The 19,821-nt window shown below is 43.3% G+C and overlaps 1 protein-coding gene across 2 annotated transcripts; it reads right to left on the reverse strand.

Annotated features, from left to right (window-relative positions):
• Positions 1-234: 234 nt before the first annotated feature.
• Positions 235-9,727, reverse strand: msh6 (mutS homolog 6 (E. coli)). Of its 2 annotated transcripts, XM_030106131.1 has the most exons (11): positions 9,715-9,727; positions 6,791-7,058; positions 5,620-5,828; positions 5,350-5,531; positions 2,522-5,078; positions 1,662-1,945; positions 1,455-1,572; positions 1,273-1,362; positions 1,028-1,182; positions 647-846; positions 235-573 (listed from the first exon to the last, which is right to left on the reverse strand). In XM_030106131.1, exons 2-11 carry the CDS (start codon positions 7,051-7,053, stop codon positions 492-494), a joined length of 4,140 nt encoding a protein of 1,379 aa, XP_029961991.1. In that variant the 5' UTR covers positions 7,054-7,058; positions 9,715-9,727; the 3' UTR covers positions 235-491. The 2 variants fall into 2 exon arrangements, with proteins under 2 accessions (XP_029961991.1, XP_029961992.1); XM_030106132.1 differs by lacking the exon at positions 9,715-9,727 and having other exon boundaries at positions 5,620-5,825; positions 6,791-7,129.
• Between the last annotated feature and the right edge of the window lie 10,094 nt (positions 9,728-19,821).

Consider the following 19,821-nt stretch of genomic DNA (forward strand, 5'->3'; position numbering starts at 1 on the left):
GCTGCTTCGTGGTCCAGTGATACAATTTTCTCTGTATCTGACTTCAAATGGGTTCACCAAGTGTAAAAAAAAAGTCCTGTGAAAGCACACCTTTTGATGTTATTCCATTGTCTGCCAATGCTGCTGGAGAATATAAAAAGGCTTTTTACTCTACTGAAGCTGAGACAAGTATCTATACACAGCGCTTTATGGTTTCATTGCCCCCCCCCCCATTCCTCCTCCCCCCTCATTCATGTGTACTGGTGATTGTGGGTTCTCATACAGACTGAAATGTATGCATGTATCATAACATCTAGACTTAATATATTGTGAAGTATTCAATAACCGTTATGTAGGCGCTAGCGTGAATTAAAAGGGTTTAATTTCCTAGGTGAAACATTGTCATTTTTTAAAAATAAACTTTATTAGATCACAACAGTAGTGTTTTTTTTCTCCCCCCGCAAAGTGTCGACATCTCCAAAAAAAATAAATCATCGATGTCTGCTTCCACATTACAGAGTGTTAAGCATCTGAACCAGAGAGGTGAGGGTTGTGGCGTCCAGTGAAGGATCTTCAGCAAACTGGCACAGCTTCCTGGAAAATGAGAAATAATGAGATTCCTTTGAATGGAGATAACTTCACGCGTCACGCCACAGCTGACACCCACTTGAACAGTCGGAGGCTGATGGTGTTCTTCTCAAACTCTCTGGCCTTTCTGTGTCCTGACTGGATGACCTCCTCGGGCAGGCCGGCCAGCCGAGCGGCGTTGAACCCGTAGCTCTTCGGACAAGCGCCGGAGATGAACTTGTAGAGGAACGTGATGGTCTCCTGACTCGGATCCTCGCACTCGTTCTCCACCATGCACGCCTGAGAGCGACGAACAAAGAGGCATTGAACCAGCGCATTGAATACGACACTGATCAATTTTCATTTGTAGCTGCTGGATGCAATATGTGACTTGCAATGTTTTGACTTGAGAGAGTCGCTTCATTCTGGCAGAAAAATGAGTAGAATTTAGGTTGTACATAATTAACTCCACTTTTCTCACCATGTGGCCCAAACGCACGGCGCTGTTGTTTGCGTAGTCCTCCACCAGGGAGTGGTAATGTGTGGAGAAGAGGGTCCGGCAGCAGATCTTCTCTGCCAGCTCTTTAACGACGGCGCTGGCGATCGCCGTGCCGTCGTACGTGGCCGTGCCCCGACCTGCAAACGGCCAGCAGCTGAGTGAGGGTGCTCTGGAATACCGACAGTGAAAGACCTTCTAATATCCTCTGAATACTGAGGAAAGCTTGCCTAATTCATCCAGGAGCACAAGAGAGTGTTGGGTGGCGTGGTGCAGGATGCTGGCCGTCTCGCTCAGCTCCACGAAGAACGTGCTTTCTCCTGTCAGAGACAAAGCACAGTGAGAGTTTTCTCCAGGCTGTGGAAGTGCAGAATTCACGTTTCGTGTTCGCCGAAGGAGAACGTGAGCTCACCGGCCATGATGCGGTCGGAGGCCCCGAGCCGTGTGAACACCCTGTCGACCGGCGTGAAGCGGACGCTCTCGGCTGGAACGTAGCAACCCAGCTGGGCGAGAATGATCACGAGTCCACACTGGGGGAAAAGAAGGAAGCAGAAAATCAGAGGACGGGCAACAAGAGACGGATCTTCACAGTAAAGCGTCTCCTCTACAACTGACCAACCTGTCTCATGAGGGTGGACTTCCCGCCCATGTTCGGCCCCGTCACCAGAACACAGGAGGCCCGACTCCCCCCCTCATCAGCCTCACTGCTGCCAGGGCAGCCGATGGAGATGTCATTTGGTATGAAGTCGTCGCCGAAAAAGGTCTTGGTGACGCACGGGTGGCGAGATCCGGTGATGTCGATGAAGGGCGCCGCCTGCGCGCCGTCCTCAGGGAGGATCACCTGTGGCCGGGCCATCGGCCCGTCTCCGCCCTGGCTGTAGCGCGACAGGGCCAGCAACACATCTGCGAGAAACAAACGACACGGTTTTTTTTTTTGTTGTTCATAAAGCTCAGGAAATACTAAATATTCAAATATCCAGTTTTTAAAACGCTTGCAAAGAAATCCTGATTTATGGCTCGCGCTCAGTGATTTCAGGGGAGCATTTCGCAGCTCAGCGCTGTTAAAACTAAATAGGTTGCCGCAGACCTGTGTCTGAGGGAGGCCGCAGTGGTGCAAAAAACACATTATACTCGCGTTATGTTGCTGCGCTCGAAATTGGTAATAAACTGCACCATTATGCCTCCTTCTGTCAGGAATAAACACAGCCATACAATTTCCCTAATGGTGGAAAACAAACTAATTAGAGTGAAGATATCCACATTTCATATGGAATAATCGCTCAGTGACAATCTCATTTCTAAACCGGCGCTCAGGAGTGGCGCTCCAACCGCACGTTAAATACGTATTACGGAAGTTTATCTCCAACAGCTGCAGGAAATGTATTCGGAACAGACACCTGCAATGTTCTTTACAGGCCCACAAAACAACGTTCAGAGTCAACAACAAAATCAAAAAAAGAGAGAGTTTAGAATGATTACCCAGCACTGCCATGCACTCCACACCAGTCTTCCAGTCGCTGTAATTCTTGTCGAAGTTGTAGAAGAGCCTCCTCATGCAGTCTTTCAGCGCCGCGTCCCTCTTCTCCTCAAAGCTTTGCAGCTCTGAAAACAGCCGCTCGGTCTCCTTCGTCACGTAACGCTTCCAGCCTTTCTTTGTGGACTTCACTTCGTATTCCTCGGGGATGTTCCTCTCGGAGACGCTCTCGGGAACCTCCAGCTGGTAGCGGTTGCGACCGGTGCCCCAGTAGGACACGCTTTTGCAGCCCAGCCTCTTCTTCTGTCTGTCCAGGTAGTCCATCAGCTCCCGTTCGCGGTTCTTGACCTCGGTCAGAGCCTGGTCGTACTCCGGGTCGAAGCCGGCTTTAGGAGTGATGACGCCGGTGCTGCGGGCTTTCTGGTGGTCGAAAGCTGTATCCCAGCGCTTGAGCTCGCCAGAGAGGTCAGGAAAGAGGCCCTTCTTTTCACCCTTCAGAGTGACAAGCTGAGGAAGCAGAGTAGAACGAAATTCGCCCAACACTGGTTCGAAACAGGAGATGATCTCTTGCATGGTTTTAAACCCTTCCAGTGCTGACAGGAAGTCTGCGATCTTGCGCTTGCTGTAGGTGACCTCCTCGTAGAGAACCGCCCTGCTGTCGGGGTGCTCCTGGCCCTTCAGAATGCCGATGCTGTGGATTTTGCTCAGGAGGCGCTCCAGGTCGGGGAGCTTCTTGAGCAGCTCCGTGGCGTCGGTGGCCTGGGCCTGAGCGGCCATCAGGTCCTCCACTGCGTCCAGCCTGTCTCTGATGGACGCCGGGTTGCACAGAGGAGCACAGAGCCACTGCTTCAGCAGCCTCTTTCCAAACGGAGCGGAGCAGGTGTCCAGACGCTCCAGCAGCGTGCCTTCTGTTCCTCCGGACCCATTCTGAAAGATTTCCAAGTTTGCCAGAGTGACTCCGTCAAGCACCATCCTCTGACGGGTCTGAGCGAAGAAGCTGGCCGGTCCCACTGCTTTCTCCATCTCAACGTCAACAGGGACATACTCTTCAAAATTAGCCATCGACAACAACTCCTGGTCCACCAGACACTTCTTCAGGTAGAATATGCACCCACCAAAGGCTGACAGAGCCAGTTCATAGCCCTCCTTGGGGGTGAGGCACAGTGAATCACTCTCTGAGGTCATGTTTCTCAGGAGAGCAGGAAGAAAACCGTTCCCTGAGCCCTGCTCTTTGCCAGAGCTCTCTTTAAAGTAATCTTCTTCGGAGAGGGTTTTCAGCGTCTTCTGAGCATCCCAGAACTGCGTCCCTGCATTCAGCCCTTCCTGCAGAGCGGACGACAGCGATGCTTTGAGTATTTTGCGCGTTTCCGCGGATGGGTTCCCCCTTTCGTAGAGGACCTCGGCTGGGGGGAAGTGTGCTATCAGGGTGCGCAGGCGAGAGCAGTGCCGGTCATCCTGGAACTGGCCCACGTGGAAGTAACCCACGGACGTATCCACGAAGCAGACTCCATACATGCGGGAACGGCCGGAGCTCTCCTCTTCAGCTTTCTCTTTCAAGCTCAGAAGGAACTTGCTCTGGCTCTCTGACGGCGCGCCGTCTAAGACGCTGTACGTTTGGGTTCCGCGCGTGATAATCCGGCACACTTCTCTTTTCACGACGCGGTCAAATTTGGTGGGCTTCGCCAAAGTCTTACAACGCGCTTCCATCATCTCTGGGGTCTCTGTCTGCTCCACTCGAGCCACCTTGTAGCCTTTCTGGACCAGAACGTCTGAGAAACGCGCGAAGCCGATCTCTGGGAAGCCTGAATGCGCCCAGGTGCCCTTCATGAACGTCAGTCCCAGCTCGTTGACTCCGATCACAGCGTCCATGTGGTAGAGTTCATAAAACTTCCCCACCTTGTAGAAGATCACTGTGTCAAACATTTCAGATTTGAGCTGCCACCACCGGCGCATCCCAGGAGTGTTTCTGTTTTGGAAGTCTTCGGGCACGTAAAGGGTGGACGGATCGTAATCGTCCTCGGACTGCCGCCGCCTCCGACGGTCTTTTCTCCTGCCGTCCTGCAGCCACTCCAGTTTCTCGTGGTCCCAGACCGTTGTGGCCCCGGCGGCCCCCGGCCCACTGGCTTGGCTCTCGAAGGTGTCGGGTGCGGAGAAGGCCGACAAACGGGACTTAGTGTCTGCAGCTACTGCTGGTTGAGCCCGTTTGGGTCCAGCAAAGGGAGCGGCAGGAGCTTTTGCAGGCTTGTCTGCAGGCCGCTTACGCTTAACAGGCTTGACGGGGCTTTCCGCCTCTGACTCTTCAACGCTCTCCTCTTCACTGCTCGCCACAGCCTCTTCCTCCTCCTCCTCCTCACTGCTGGATGCAGCCTGCTCTGGTTTAAACTCATCCTCTGAGCCATCGCTGTCCGAAGCTACGATGATGCGCCGACGTTTGGGTTTGCTTCCTTTTTCTGTCGATGCTCGGGATGAACGCCGACTGGCTCTGGATGCCTTCGTGCTCTCAGTTTTCTTTTCATCTACATCACTGACCTGCTCATCATCAGTCACTGATGAGTTGTCAAGCTGGAGAGAGAAAAAAAGGAAAAAGATGACAGAATTCCGATAGAGGTGATGAGAAAGGAGAAACTCAATCTTCATGAAGACTCTTTCAAGATTAATAAACATCAATATTGTAAGCATTAAAAGTGGTTTTCTGTGGAAAATAATTGTACTCTTTCATGTGAAGTAGAAGCATCCCTTTTTTCTCTTCAAAAATTAACACGTCACATCAGTTTTAAAGGTTTTAAATGTAACGATCTATGGTTGTGCCAGTCAAAAATATACAACATGTCACCTCCATTTCATCATCATCTTCATCGTCCTCTTCATCATCAGATGGATCCATGCAGAGAGGCATCTTCAATCTCTTCTCAGGGCTTTCAAACATCACTTCATCGGCAAGCTCCATAGCACGGCGGATTACAGGTTTACCGCTGAAGAACATCCCCCCAGTTTTAGCATCACTGCTGTCCGAGCCTGTGACAGTAGAAACAGTAACACCATGTTAAAACAGTCAACCCCAGCCTGACCACTGTAAGATTTCAGAGGATTCACAGAAGCCAACCTTGGTATTCTCGGACATATTTGGAGCTGACCCATCCTCTAGTGGGAGGTTCGTCAAAGAAGTGAACGTGTATGCGCTGCTCACGGCCCTGGCCCCTCATCTGCTGCCCAGTCAGAGGCTGGGGTACCACCATGCACGGCCACCAGGGGTGTCCCTCCAGCTTGGCCCACACCAGAGCACCTGCAGTGAAGGGGCATGCTGGGGTGCTGAAAGTGAGAAAAATAAACAAACACACAAGCATGGATGAAGGTAAAGTGAAAATAAAGTGTTCACATTACTGTGAACCTACAAGTCTTGACTTTGGGCATGTACTTAACGTGTATTTCTTTCCAAATAAATAACCTCAGTCATATTTGAATGCAACTTATATCATATAATCTGCAACATTATTTCCCAAACAGCATACACTGCATGCATAAAACATAATTGAGATGCCAGCTATTAACAGACACTTACTAGCTCATTTTGAAGTTGAGCTCCGGTGTTGCCTGAATATATTTCACATAAGTTTAGGATATTTGTAAATTATTGCTCTAACCTTTTATTTGTATTGGATAGACTCTTAGGGGAATTGGAGTTGCAGTTTTAAAGTGTTAAGGCAAATTCACACACAATCTGAATTAATGCTCAGATCCACTGAAGTGAATTTTCTATTGCTAATAACTTTATCATTCTTAAAACAGAGTAATTACTACGTCTTACATTTTTTCAAATAAATTAACAGTGCAGGTTTATATACATTGCCAAAGGAATAACTAAATGTCTTTAATCTGATTTCTACTGTTGATAAAGCATTGAAATGACTTATAAAATGTAACTTGAAGTCTGGACAGTTTAGCACAGTGTCGGTGTTCGTCCCATCGTTACAATTTGGTCATGGGATAAATCTCAGACCCAAACAGCTTCATTTCTTCATCTGAAAAATGTCACCATTAAAAGCTTAGCGGGTGAAGTCAGTCCACGTGCGACTGTTATGTGACCTATTTAATGCAGCAGCAAACACGATGATACTACACACAAAAGCAAACAATGTGTACGTTTAACCTTACGCCTGGGGTCTCTGTGTGCACGGAAACACAGTGTTGTTTTCATTTCTGTGTTCTGGAGGCTGAAAGCAGGTGAAGAGCAAAGCGTGGCTCCAGCCATTAGTCGGCTCCCTTCACCATCTCACCTGTCTTTGGCAGCTGACGCCTTGTCGCCAAAAAGTTTCTTTAACCCGCCGCTCGAAGCTTTGGAGGCGCTTTTCTGTTTGGCTGTCTGGGTCTTGTGTTTCTGCGGAGTTTCGTTCGCTTGTTCCTTCGGAGAGGAGTTGGACTTCTTCACGGAGGAAGGCAGGTCCGCCTCCGTAGGAGAGGGATTCGGCTTCGGCTTCGGCTTGGCGACCGGCGGCGGGGACTTGGTGAAAAAGCTGAAAAGTGAGCTTTGCTTCGCCATGAGTTCTAGATTAAGAGCTTATTTTTACGCAGTTTTGAAGGTAACCATATGTGGCAGACGCCTCTGCTGTAGCCTAGCATCCAGTCGGCGCGAGTGGCACCAGTTCGCGGGAAATACAGGCGTGTAACGTGGTAGGCGTGGTGAACGGAATCAGCCAATCACAAGCAAGAACACTGTCATGTGGAAACCACGTGACCCAAACACAGCTTCTCTTGTTGGCCATGTTGTTGGCGCTCAGTTTGTCCTCTCTTCCTTGTTTTTTTTTGTTTTTTTTTTTACTCAAAAAAGCTTTATTTGACAGAAGTTGTAAACATACAAACACGGAACAAAAGTTTTCAATTTTACCTTTTCAGTACTCCATTGTTGGAGCAAACTGTGCTCAAAATCAAATAAAACACGAAGTGAATCCTGTTTTAAAATAACACTCAACATGAACATCTGTTATATGTCAATCAGTCCATTCTTGCTAATTATTAGTGAAAATGACTGATTTTTAAATATTTGCCTCAAATAGACATTAAGTATACATTTTCATTGAAATCTTTTGAGTTCTTAAAAAAAATTCAAAAAGATCAAACTAAGCTAAATACATTTCACTGTTAACTCTGGGTGAAGAAGTGATGCTGTCCCCAACCTCTCTTCAACAAATTATTCACAACTTTTAGCAAAGTTTGTTAGCATTTGTGTAGAGTTTGTGGTCAAATTACAAGACCTTTAAAACAAAGATGTGTTCTGCTTCTCTTCGTCTTTTTTCAAACTTATAGTTTGCAAGTGAATGGATCATTAAATCTTTGCAGTTTTACATCGAAGATGATGAAACTTATATACATTTACATCTGTGAGGATGTGTTCAGTTATTGATTAACCTGATTTGTTGTCAAATACAATACTTGTGTGCTTGTTTTTGATTTGTGCCAATGAATTTCTAGGCCTTTTGGTCCTTTGTCTCTTTTTCCAATCCATTTTTTAGAATTGTCACTAAAATTGCTATAACATTAACTATACCACTTTCAATAAATAACATGTTATTTCAGGTTATATTTTTCCTGTTATTAACATTTAACACGAAACTTTTTTAAGGGCTCTTGTAACAACTGTGACAAATATATAGTTGAGTTAATTAACTCAGACAATTTCTTTTGATACTTTTTAAATAAGTACAGATAAAAAAAAATTGCACGTTTTGGGTATTTAATGATTTCAGCTTCACTTATCTAAAGTGAACTGCTAAATTTGACTGATATATATAAAAATTGATGGATTAATATTATTTTGTCAGTGCATAAACAAACAAACAAACAAACAAACAAACATTAACCTGAGGAGTCCCTGCAGCCAACGCGGCTTACAGACGTCTCAAATGTAATTCCCTAGTTCTGTCATCTGTACCAGTTATTCACTACCAGCAGAGAGCAGCAAACTACTGCAGTTCTCATTAATGATGGCCCTTGTTCATTGAGATGACACAAACAACCGTCTCTGGAACTAAAAAAAAAAAAAAAAATTATTATTATTATTATTATTCCACTCAGCAGTCCCTCTCTTCATTATTCTAAATATGATGTTTGTGCTGATAAGTTAACGTGGTTTATGGCCATCGTTACAACCTGGCTCAAAAGAGTGAAGAAGATGACGAGGAAGACCTTACATGGTCTGCAGGGTTAAAAAAAAAAAAAAAAAAAAAAAAAAAACCATGAAGAGAGGATCAGTAATGTGTGTGTAGTGTCAAGTGTGTGAGTGTGTGACTGAGTGTAAACGTGCATGAGTCCTGGAACAAAATATCCAATCAAAGAAGAAGCAAGTCTGCAGGTCAGAGGAGAGAGACTGAAGGTGCAGTGCATCTGAGGTTTTTAGCTTCCTGAGCCCAGCCTGCTCAGGTGTGCTGCTTCACTGCAGCTCTCAGGTAAGCTCCACCCACAGCTACCTGCAACAGAAACACCAGAGCCAGTAAGAGAGGAAGGCAGAATATCACAGTCCAGCCCTTAGGCAGTCACACCATATCAAAAGTCCCTATCTCTTAGAAATGTATGATTAAAAAATAGCTTAATATTATACAAGAATGAGCAACTATTCATTTAAAAAAAAAAAGCTGAGATGTCAACAACCTCCTCGACTTGTTCTTGCAAGCACGGATGCATTCAAATGCTTCACTGCACATATTGATGTTTGTAGTGGAAATATTGTGTAAGCAGATCACAATTTTGCCCTTAGAAAATAAGCGTGGCCTCACATATTCACAACAATTGAATATCCACCTACATGTGACTTTTTGGCATATGGTGTGTGGGTGATAGAAAACATCTAATTAGGAAAGCATTATAAAACCATACACAGGAGTGGATGTGATTATCTGTATTCATTCAGTCAGCCTTTATTTACCCGAACAAATCAGAAAACATGAATTTGAGCAGAATGAACACACCCTGAATAAGATCTTTCTCTTCACCACAACTGGACCGTCTTAGTCATGGCACCTATTAGGCAAAGCCAGATACTGCTGTGAAATGTAAACCTCCATTTAAAAAAAAACAAAAAAACAAAAAAAAACACCCACAGTTAGCAAAATGACATTCAGCAGCATTTATTGCAGCTAGTTGTGCTTGCAGCAGTATATAATTAAAGAAGTTCCATACTCCAGAGAGAAAGAAGGAAGTTCCTCACCTCTTTCCTGAGAAGCTTTCAGCTTTGCAGGAAGCAGTAGTCTGTGGAAGAGCAGCTAATTACTAGGGACAAAAAAATTTCCTGAAGCGAACAAAGGCTTTTTTTAACCACAGACATTTTGGCTTGTCTTGATGAGAGAAGCTCAGGTATTTTTTAATAATATTACCAGTGACTTCTTTACAGTGAAATGTCCAATAAATACTTAACAGCGTGACAGCTGACGTGTGAGGCCAATTAATGGAGTTCACTGCGACTTCATTATTTCACCTTGTGCTCACTTTCTGTAACATGTTGAAATATAATGGTGAAGGTCTCTATATGAGCTTGCTGCTTGATCAAAATGTTATTACATTTTGCTAATTACTTCACAGATGGACGCCAATAGTTTCTGAATGCATCGTCCTATCAGAAGAATTGCCAGGTTGAGTGATATCTAATCATAAATCAGGTTGTATGTTGTTGAGAGGCTGCCAAGCTGTTTGTGGGGTTTGTAAGCTGTGGAGAAGTGCAGCAGTAGCTGTAATACGCTGGAAAACAACTCGCCCCTCCAGAACCAGCGTGTACACCCTCTGTCCCGATGTGTAAGATAATCTATGATGGCTTTCAGTGATTGTTAAAACACGGTCTCCATCTCTAGCTCTGTGGAAGAGAACACTCAGTACGAAAGCAGATTTCAAGAGTTTATTTCAATAAACACTCAGCTCAAAGTGACACAATGCTCGTTGCAAGTGTCTCTGCTCGTTTCAGGCTGATAAAGCTGTTATTTTCCTGCTTGGCATCCACACTGCTGAAATCTCTCATGTACTTGTGCTCATTTGCACTCTGATGAATTCCTGGAGCGTTTAAACCAAGGCACATTCAGGGTGCGTCGCCATCTTGAGGCTTCATCAATCAAACAAGTTTTTTATTCAGATGTGCCTGGGGCCGGAAACATGCAGATGGGCTCATAAGTTGTTTTCACTCTGCTCATGACACTCAAGACATCAGGTATTGTACCAATTGCAGGTCACTCAAAGTGAAAGCTGTGAGGGGTCATCAGTTAACTTGCATGTTTTCCTTCCCATGATATCCCCGCGCAGCCCGCATGCATTTTGTCTGAGTTTATAAATAGCAGCAGCATGAGCTACATTTGCTTCCCCAAAGTGGAGCCGTCCTTGTTTACGTCTGAGGCAGTGATTCCATCATTATTTTGTGTGCAACAAATGAGAGGACAAAAGGAGTCGGGAAGTGACGGCAGATAATATATTTTGGAGACAGAAACAGCTTTTATGTCATGCGGTAGATGTCCTTAGTCTTGAGCGCCAGCTGTCACTGTCACTACTGCTTGGTCGGTTCACTCTCATTCACTCCGAAGTGTATGCGCATGTCAGTTTTTACAGAAACATAGATGGCAAGATACGCATTCTGTTAGATCATGCTCTCAGTATACTCATGAAGAATTAGAATAATTAGTACAATCTTGTTAAATCCTGTACTTTTCACACAAACTCTTTTCCATTAAAAATAACAACAGTGGAAGAGGATGAGTCCATATTCAGTAGTCTCTTGATGTTAAGGCTGTGTGCTGCGGACCATTAAATTAGCGCCCAGTTTAAAAAAAAAAAAAAAGAAAAGTCAGTTACTGGTAATGAAAATATGATTCTTAATGTTCTCTTTGCTTTTGCTGGTAGATCCCCATAAGTCCTGTACACAATAAATCCAGCAATGCAACTTCAAATGAGAGAGAATTAGGACAGTATTAAAATACAGTGTAAATTTAAAAAAAAAAAATAAAATACAACAGTGGAAGTAGACTGTCCTTTGGAAGCAGAAATGCTCCTAAATATCTTTCCAGAAACTCCGATTAAAAAAAAACAACAACATGGGAATAGGTTTAGAGTTTTTACATTATTACAGCTAAAAGCACAAATTTCTTCTACCTATTAAAGGTCAAAGACAAAGAAAAAGAACAAATGCAATTCCAAAGAGAGTTGACAATCTAATTAAATGTTTTCTTTAAATAACCCTCAATATCTGTTCCTCTTTGCCCTGGTATATTTTATTTTTATATATGTTTTTTGTAGCATCTCGAGTGTAAAAAGTGGCACACAGATAAGGGTGATGCAGTAGAGCAGCCACGGCTGTGTTTAGTTATGTTAAGTGTCTCCTCTCTTCTTAGTTTTTTTTTTTTTTTTTTTAACAATCTTACAATAGGATTCCAAACCAGAGGGCAATGTTAATTCACCTCCAAACCTTGCAACACATTCATATTCAGAGCACAGAAACCCTCCTAAATTGGTCCTTGTGGATGACATTTTTGTTGGCTCGCTTGATGGAGCTGTGTCAAGTGTTTTCAGAAAAGATGTGAGCTGGAAATATGAAGTGCTATCTTGAATAAGATTGTTACAGCTTGTTCTGCCCCCGGTGATCTGGCCATCACCTGGTATCAAAGCCGCCACCGGCAAGATTCACGAGTGCAGATACACCCACCTCATCTGACTGCATCATGAACTGGTCCTGTTAGAGAAAAAAACCTCCACCTTTCCACGCTGAAGAGCTGCAAATGAAAAGCCACATCCTGGAAATGCTCACCTTCGATATTAAATTACATTTGAATGCAGTCAGAAAGCTGTTTTTTAACACCTAGCAGCAAACTGAACTGTAGATTATTTTTTTATCCATGCATGGAAATCACAGAATCGGCAGCATGCTTGGACAGATAATTTCCCCCCTGCCATATGTATTTTTGGTTGAAGTGATAGAATATCCAGAAAAGCTTCTGTGTATTGCTCCTATCCTTGAAATCAGTTTTCATCTCCACCATCCAAACTACCAAAGACATCTGCATTGCGTCGTATGTGTGGATGTGATAATAGTGTAGTAGAAAAACATGTCATCTTCTGAAACTATTGCCTTCTGCAGTCTGTTGGAACAACCAAACTGAATAACTATGTGATGTGCCCATGACAGAATATAGTTTCAAATATTTCCCTTCTGATTTTCTTGAATATATTTCTTTGCATGGATGCATGTTGGTATGTGCTGCACACAATTCTTCAGGTTGGAAAGACGATACACCAAGTAGCGTCCATCAGTTTTGACAAAGCTAGTGGCGACCTGTGTTGCCTCGGATAAAGAACAGTACTTATTACCTTGATGCTATTATCATTTCCTGATGCCTCTAAGATATTGGCAGCATTTTTTAAGAACCTGGTGTAAGTAAGGATGAGGAATCTGTCAAAATAATGGAGCACTTGACATTGTTTGCCTCCCTGTGAGAGATTCTGTCGCAGCAGGAGCCGCCTTGAAGAATTGATGAGAAAAAGGCAAATGCCTCAAAGCAGCATTATTAATGTTGTACTTAAATTTGATTGTCATCTCCGCAGATATTTCAGTGGCGAATAAAGCAAAGGCAATGAAGAGGGGAAGCAGGAGAATCTCTTGTTGCATCTGTTTCTCTCATTTTCCTTTGATGCGCTGCATCTTCATCACCTTACCTATTAAAGCATTTTTATTATTTTTATTTACAATTTATTCTCTCCCTGCATGTTCTTTTGTGTCTCAAACCGCCTCTTAATCAACGCTGTTAGAAAGCTGAGACACATCTTAGCATAATGTGGAGAGCACAGCAGACTGATGAGGAAATTCCCCCAGCGCTGCTGGGACCGTGAGCAAGAGGCAACATGAAACAGAAACTCAGTCCTTCCCTCATCCTTCCTTTCCCTTCTTCCTCTCATCTCTCCTTCCTCTCCACTGCTGCTTAATAAGGTGACCAGATAAACAGCGGGCTCCGTCTTTGTTGCTGGTACCACTTTTACACCATTAAGACAGATTTTTATGATCACAACGTTGCATTTTTCCATTTATTTCTTCACCCTAAAAGCCCAATTAAAAGCCCTAACGCAAACAGCTAATGCGTCTCGTCACGTCGCACAGCTCCACTCCGCTGAGATTTATTGAAATACTATAAATTTGTAAGGTTCAGTCACACATTAATTCTGAAGCTGAAGTGGGAGCAGTTGCTGATAGCAGGGTGATCGTGCAGTCAGCAGATTTTACACCAGCCACGGTATCTTCTCCTCCAGACAGAGGGACAGACGGTGTTAGTGTTGAATAAACTGGGGAAGAATTGGAAAAAGATATTCCAACGTGCAGTGTATTGTCCTCCCTCTGGTGCAGTATGAGAAAAATTTGTCTAAATTTAGATACATTTAGTGGCTGAGTCTTTGCAAACGAGGTTATTTCGAGCACCCACACAAATAAAACAGGCAGAATTCAGCCATAAAGTACCAACAAGAAAAATGTCTGACTGTATTTTCCGGCATCTCCTCTTGAGACGCGCCAATGTTTCGTACACTGATTTGCAATTCAAAAGCAAATTAGACATCTCCTTTCCGAAATCTATTTTTACTGTCCATCACAGAGCAAAGGGAACTTGTCTTTGCCTCAGAACATCTTTTGTTTGAATTCCCTTCTCATCTTAAAGTCATTAAATTCAAAGAAATGTTTAGTCTTGAGTGGCACTGTCATTTCTATTGTTTTAATCATACAACGCTTTCATAAACTGAATATTTTGGTGCAGATAAACTATGCACTGAAAGTAAAGACATTATTTGCTGACTGGTACTTGACACAGCAACATAAAGCTGTTTAGGGATGGCAGAGGAGATGTGGCAACATATTCACCGCATATGCACGTGTGTGACCTCATTAACATGGAAAATTATCACACTTTCCACTTCAAATTCATTTCTACAAAGTTTTATTGCGAGAAATAATACACCAAAACAAGATTCTTACTTTTTTCAGGATAGTTTATATGGCTTCTGGAAGTTTGCTTTGCAGCTTCATGTGAGACACTCCACCTGAATCACACTTCTTCAGCTAATAAGTGGAAGTTGCTCAGAAATCTCTTGTTCTTTATTGCCACGAATCTGCTGACTGCATTGAAAAGAGAGATTAGTGGCAAAAGGTCACATCATGCTGCACCAAAGCACTTCACTGCACAAAAGAATCAAAACAATGAGGTGTAAGACAGTAAAACGCTCCGCAGAGCCAAAGGGGAGATCACCATGATGTCAGACAATTAACACTGAGTTAATCTTTGCAGAAAACCCCCTTTTTACATCACCATCAGTTTGCTTCGAGCCTCATTGGGTCAAAGAGTGAAGAAGCTGGAAGGAAAGAAGAAGTAAATTTCACTGAAGTCCTGCAGCTTCCATGAAATGCACAACTGATAATAAACAGCCGACCAAAAGAGCTGCGATATGAAATAAGACAAAGATAAACAGTCTGAACGTAATCTCCGTGACTGTGGGGAATTTACATAAATGTATTATTACGCTGTCAAGACTTTTGAATGCAGCCCCGCAGAAAAGATGTCAGATTCTCTGGCAGTTCAATAGTTGGTTCTGTATTGGATGCGAAAAAGCTGAATGTTAGATATTGTTAAAGGTGCTTAAGAATCTAATGAGTCATTTTGACTGTCTGACTGCGTTTACTCCCTCAAATTTTCTGCTTCTCTAAAAGAAAACGGTTATTTTTTTTTTCACTCCGATGTAAATGAGTAATCTCACACTCATGTGTAAAAATGATGTTACTTTAGGAGTAAAGCTTGATGACAGCAGTGATTTTTTTTTTGATGCACAGGAAGGTTATTTTCTTTAGGAGACTGGACCTATTTTCCCACTTTAGATGATAAGAACCCTTCTGAATTTTGCTCTACACCTCCACTTCTGAGTCACTGAAGCGTTCAATGCTGAGAGCTTTTCTCCTCACCTCTCGCTCGGTTTCGTATTTGTGCAAACTTTATCTGCTGTGAACTCGGCGCTTTACTACATAGAAGCGAGCTGACACTGAAGGATTTCTGCAATTGTAAACACCGCTCCGGTCTAATCTGAGGCAGAGATCACATTAGACTTCATTAACTGAATTGGTGGGTTTCTCTTATCTGTTAACCCCTCTCTTTCTGCCTTCCTCAATATCCCCTTCCCTGGTAATTGAAAGAGCAGATGTTAAAGAGTAATTGGTTCATCATTCAGGCTGCTCAGCGCTACTTACATGTAAATGTCCTGTGTCCACAATGTCTTCTCATTTTCCGACCCTACTTTGAATTCAGACGTGCTCGCGGTCTCTTTAGCCAGCGTTGGAGCTCTGCAGGGGTTTTCAGCACATTCTCAGTGGATTCATGAAACAGCAGCCAACATGAAGGGCGTGTGTGAGAGTGAGCCTTAACGTGGTTTATTTGTGATAAGTTAAATTAAGACTGGTGAGGGTAAATGGCCCGAGGACACTAAAAGGTAACCGGACTAATTAGTGCTAATATTATAGTGGTTAATTTGGTATATAAATCCGTACCGACAGCAGTTTTAGTCTTACCAGTCGCAGTTCAGCGCTCGGTCTACAAATTATTCAAGAGTCCTTGGTTTATCCTTCATTGATCTGAAAAATCCATCAGTGTAATGAATCCTAGTTTCAGACTTCAGTTGTAGGAAAGAAACAAGATATTAAAACAAAAAACACACATCTTGGAGCTCCATTTTTCCTTCTTTAAATCATAAAATCTCAATCTAAAAACACTGTTTTTACTGGAGACTGCTACAATTTAAGAGGTTAAAATTTTAAACTGCTAAACCTTCAGCCTGATTTTGATCACACGATGATTCTGAATTTCCCCAACAAGCTTCTGTTTTCTGATACACTTTAGTTTTCTGCTTGACTCTTGTGATTTTGGGACTTCTCTTGTTTCAGGCTTGGTTTGACTGGTCTTGATGCCTTCTTGGTTTTCTTGCCTCACCTGGTTGTTACTCCTCACTAAATGGATCCACCTGTGTTCTGCCATCTCCACTCCTCTTGTGAGCGCAGGCCTGCAGCTGTGTTTCAGAGTGTTTGGCCCCGTCGATGCGCTGCCATGTGGCGTAACACGACTTAGTGCACTCAACTGAGCAGAGTTGTCTCAATGGAAATTTGGTAGATACTAAAAAAAAAAAAAAAAAAAGAAACAGCATGAGAAAAAGACAATAAAATCACTGAGATTTTACCATGGTGGCAGACACAGTGAATTATCCCAAACAAACAGGTTGGTGGGAGCTGATACACAATTTCAAGTCTAAAAAGGTTTGGAGGATGTGTGAAATAAGTTTCTTTTTAAGAATATAAACAAGATATGAAAGATTAAGATTGGGATTTTTTTTTCTATTTATTTGTATTTAAAATAACAGCCCAAGTCAGTATAGTCGGCTGGGATTAACATGGAAGTTCATGTAAGGACTGAATGTAGCTGCACCTGTACGCTATTTTAACACTCTCTTCACTGGAGTCACATGTCCTCCGTCTTTTGAGGTATTTGGCTCGACAACGGTTGCAGATTCCTCGTCTGTGTCGCGGTGACAGTTGAGCGTGAGAAGTGTCCAACGTTTGACACTCATCCCGTTGACAGTTTGGAGCACACCATCTGGGCGTGCGCTCGCAGTGTACTGTACGGTTATCTGACAGAAAGCTCTCGTGCACCCAGAATAGGAAATGTGAGCGAGTCGAGTCGTGCCTGACGTCTGTTGCCAGTTTGTCCTTCGTGCCTTTGTTTTTTTTAACAAGTCTTTCATGGCTTTTGATTGTTGCCTTGCTTTTCAGATTGTTATTACCTCAGACCGCCTTTCACTGGTCTGAACCTTGACCTCGCTTGCTGCCTTCAGGGTTTGGTAGTTCTGGGTACTGAGGCTGCAGAAAACAGGATTAATTTTGGTTAGAATTAATTTTCCTCCTGCACAGTAATCCACACTCGGTGCTCTTGTGACTAATTATGGCCCCTGAATATTGAGGTTTGGTTTGAATCACAATAAATTACACAGCTGACATTAATCATAATTAATCACCATAACACTCAGTGAGACGCAACGCGGCTCGCTGATGTATTTTTAATAGTTTTGGGAAAACAATTTTGACAGTGACGTACAGTAGACCTCTCATATCAGTGTTTCACCAAACCAGCTGGAGTCGAATCCCAGCTGTGGGTGAAGGCCGGAGACACACACTCACACACACAAAACCACCAGTTACACTAAAATATATGCTTTTGAACTGTGGGAAACAGGGTGCCTGGAGAAAACACCAAGCCACTACACCACCTCTGCTTCAACCATGGAATTCTTTTTACTCGTGGAAGATGCTCCTGTCTTGAATGATGCACTGACCTAACTGACTGGATTAATGTGTGTCAGTACTTACTCCTCTCAAGACTGATTGTGCAACGTATTCAATCTGATGAGGTTTCAAGAAGTCCTGACTCTCCACGGCATGCCGGCCCAATCACTTGTGATATTGCTAAATGAAGACGAATTACATCTGATGAATGCGAGTGGGAAAACGGCGGTTTCCCTGCGTCTCCGTCTTCACGTAAAGACAGCATAATTTATCTGATTGCAATTGCAAGAGGAGTGTCTTAATTTTGCTGGCTTAAATCAAAAAAGAAAATAAAAAAAAGAAAAGAAAAGAGAAGAGCTGCAGAGAGGCCGTGTGAGAAACTGCAGGGAATCATGGGGGTTTGTTCTGCAGTGAGAGAATTGAGACACATGTCTGTGACACCAGCTGAGACCCAGAGGAAGCACTTCAGCTGCTGCTGGAGGTTTAACTGCAGTCCCGTCTCCCCGTGGGATAATCTCGCTGTTCACACAGCACTGGTGTGAAAGAGAGGGTTGTTTGTATGCCAATTGAGGAGAGGGGAAACAGAGAAAAGATGCGGAAAAGGATTTTTTATTTTTTTTACTTGTATAAGTGTCTAAGTCCAGGAACTCTTCTGGGCGAAAAGGCTGAATTGGATGTGTGACAGTAAAAGTGGCTTTATTCCTGTTTCGTTTCTTTAAGGGAAATAGAGGCAGTTCTTGTTACTTTGTGCAGGTCTGGCAGCAGGCTGATATTCCAGCAGAACAAAAGCCTTAAAAATTATTTGTGGTTGAGCATAAGGAGAAAGAAAACAGCAATCATTCTGGTGGGTGTTAACAGCTTCAGCAACAACTCTGGACTGTTTATGCCCCTGCAGGAGAAAGGAAACTTTGTGGCACGTTTCCTGTATGCGGGTCTCCTCTTAACCCCTTACGCAGTTCGATTAATGCATGTTGTTTTTCAGCATAATGCTGGGATCAGACTCATTTCAATAATGAATGCAATGTTTCCCTTTATGACTAACATCCTAATCCAGCCATTACCGAAGAGACACGATGTTTTCATGGTGCTCTCAGTCACTCCTCTGTGTTCTGAAAGAGTCAGGAGGAAGAAAGTTACTTTATCATACAGAGAACAATCGACAATCAGGGAACACAGTGTAGATCATTGACTACAAGCTCAACCTTCTCTCTTGTCCCTTTTTTTTCTCTCTCAGAAATGTAATTCAGCGTTTTGTAAAACACATTTGCTGTTGGAATAAACTGGCAAGTGCACACTTGCTAAGTACTGAGGGTTTTTTTTTTCTATTTTTCTTGGCATCAGTTTTATAACTCAGAGTTTCTGCAGTTTGCAGACTTGCTTGAATGCGCAAGTTGTGACAAACGTCATAAAACTTTTGGGATAGGTGTTATTTGCAAAAAAAAAAAGAACATTTAAGCTGCTTCACTATTTGAGAATGAGATGAGATAGCCTTGCAGGGAGACTATATTTTTGATTTCGAAGGTAATATATTCTGCTTACCAACACATCGAAAACTCACCAACCCGTTTTTTCATTCCTCAGAAGCTGAAGTGCAAAAAAAAAAAAAATGACTGGTTTGAGTTTTATGGGGATAAAACACTTTATGTGTTTCTTGGCTGCGCTCGAACTTTCTGGAGTCGCTGCTGTTGTCTGAGAAGCTGTGATGAGACGAGTCATTTCAAGTCATTTGTGAACTCTGCGCCTCAGTAATGTCAGATGGAGTCTATATTCAAGTTCTAATCATAAAACTTGAACTTCCCTACAGCCTCTGACTCGGCACCTAAGTTTCCTCAACTTCTCGGACAAAAGACACGATTCAAGTTTGCGTGTTCACGGTTTGTTTTCCCTCGTGCCTGATCCCCCCCAGTGGCTGCTTGTTACTGTCATCTGTCACCGTCGGTGTGTGAATGAATGCTGATGGGTGTATTCCAGTTTCATCCCACAGTACAA

The sequence above is a fragment of the Salarias fasciatus genome, chromosome 13, assembly GCF_902148845.1.
Source record: "Salarias fasciatus chromosome 13, fSalaFa1.1, whole genome shotgun sequence".
In the NCBI taxonomy this organism is placed as follows: Eukaryota; Metazoa; Chordata; class Actinopteri; order Blenniiformes; family Blenniidae; genus Salarias; species Salarias fasciatus.

Bases quoted from the DNA above. Each gene is read 5' to 3' on its own strand.
- msh6 (XM_030106131.1), bottom strand. From the start codon at position 7,053: ATGGCGAAGCAAAGCTCACTTTTCAGCTTTTTCACCAAGTCCCCGCCG. The intron at 847-1,027 runs GTGAGAAAAGTG...CGTCGCTCTCAG, and splicing joins CCGTGCGTTTGGGCCACATG to GCGTGCATGGTGGAGAACGA. The intron at 574-646 runs GTGGGTGTCAGC...CTCATTTTCCAG, and splicing joins ATCAGCCTCCGACTGTTCAA to GAAGCTGTGCCAGTTTGCTG.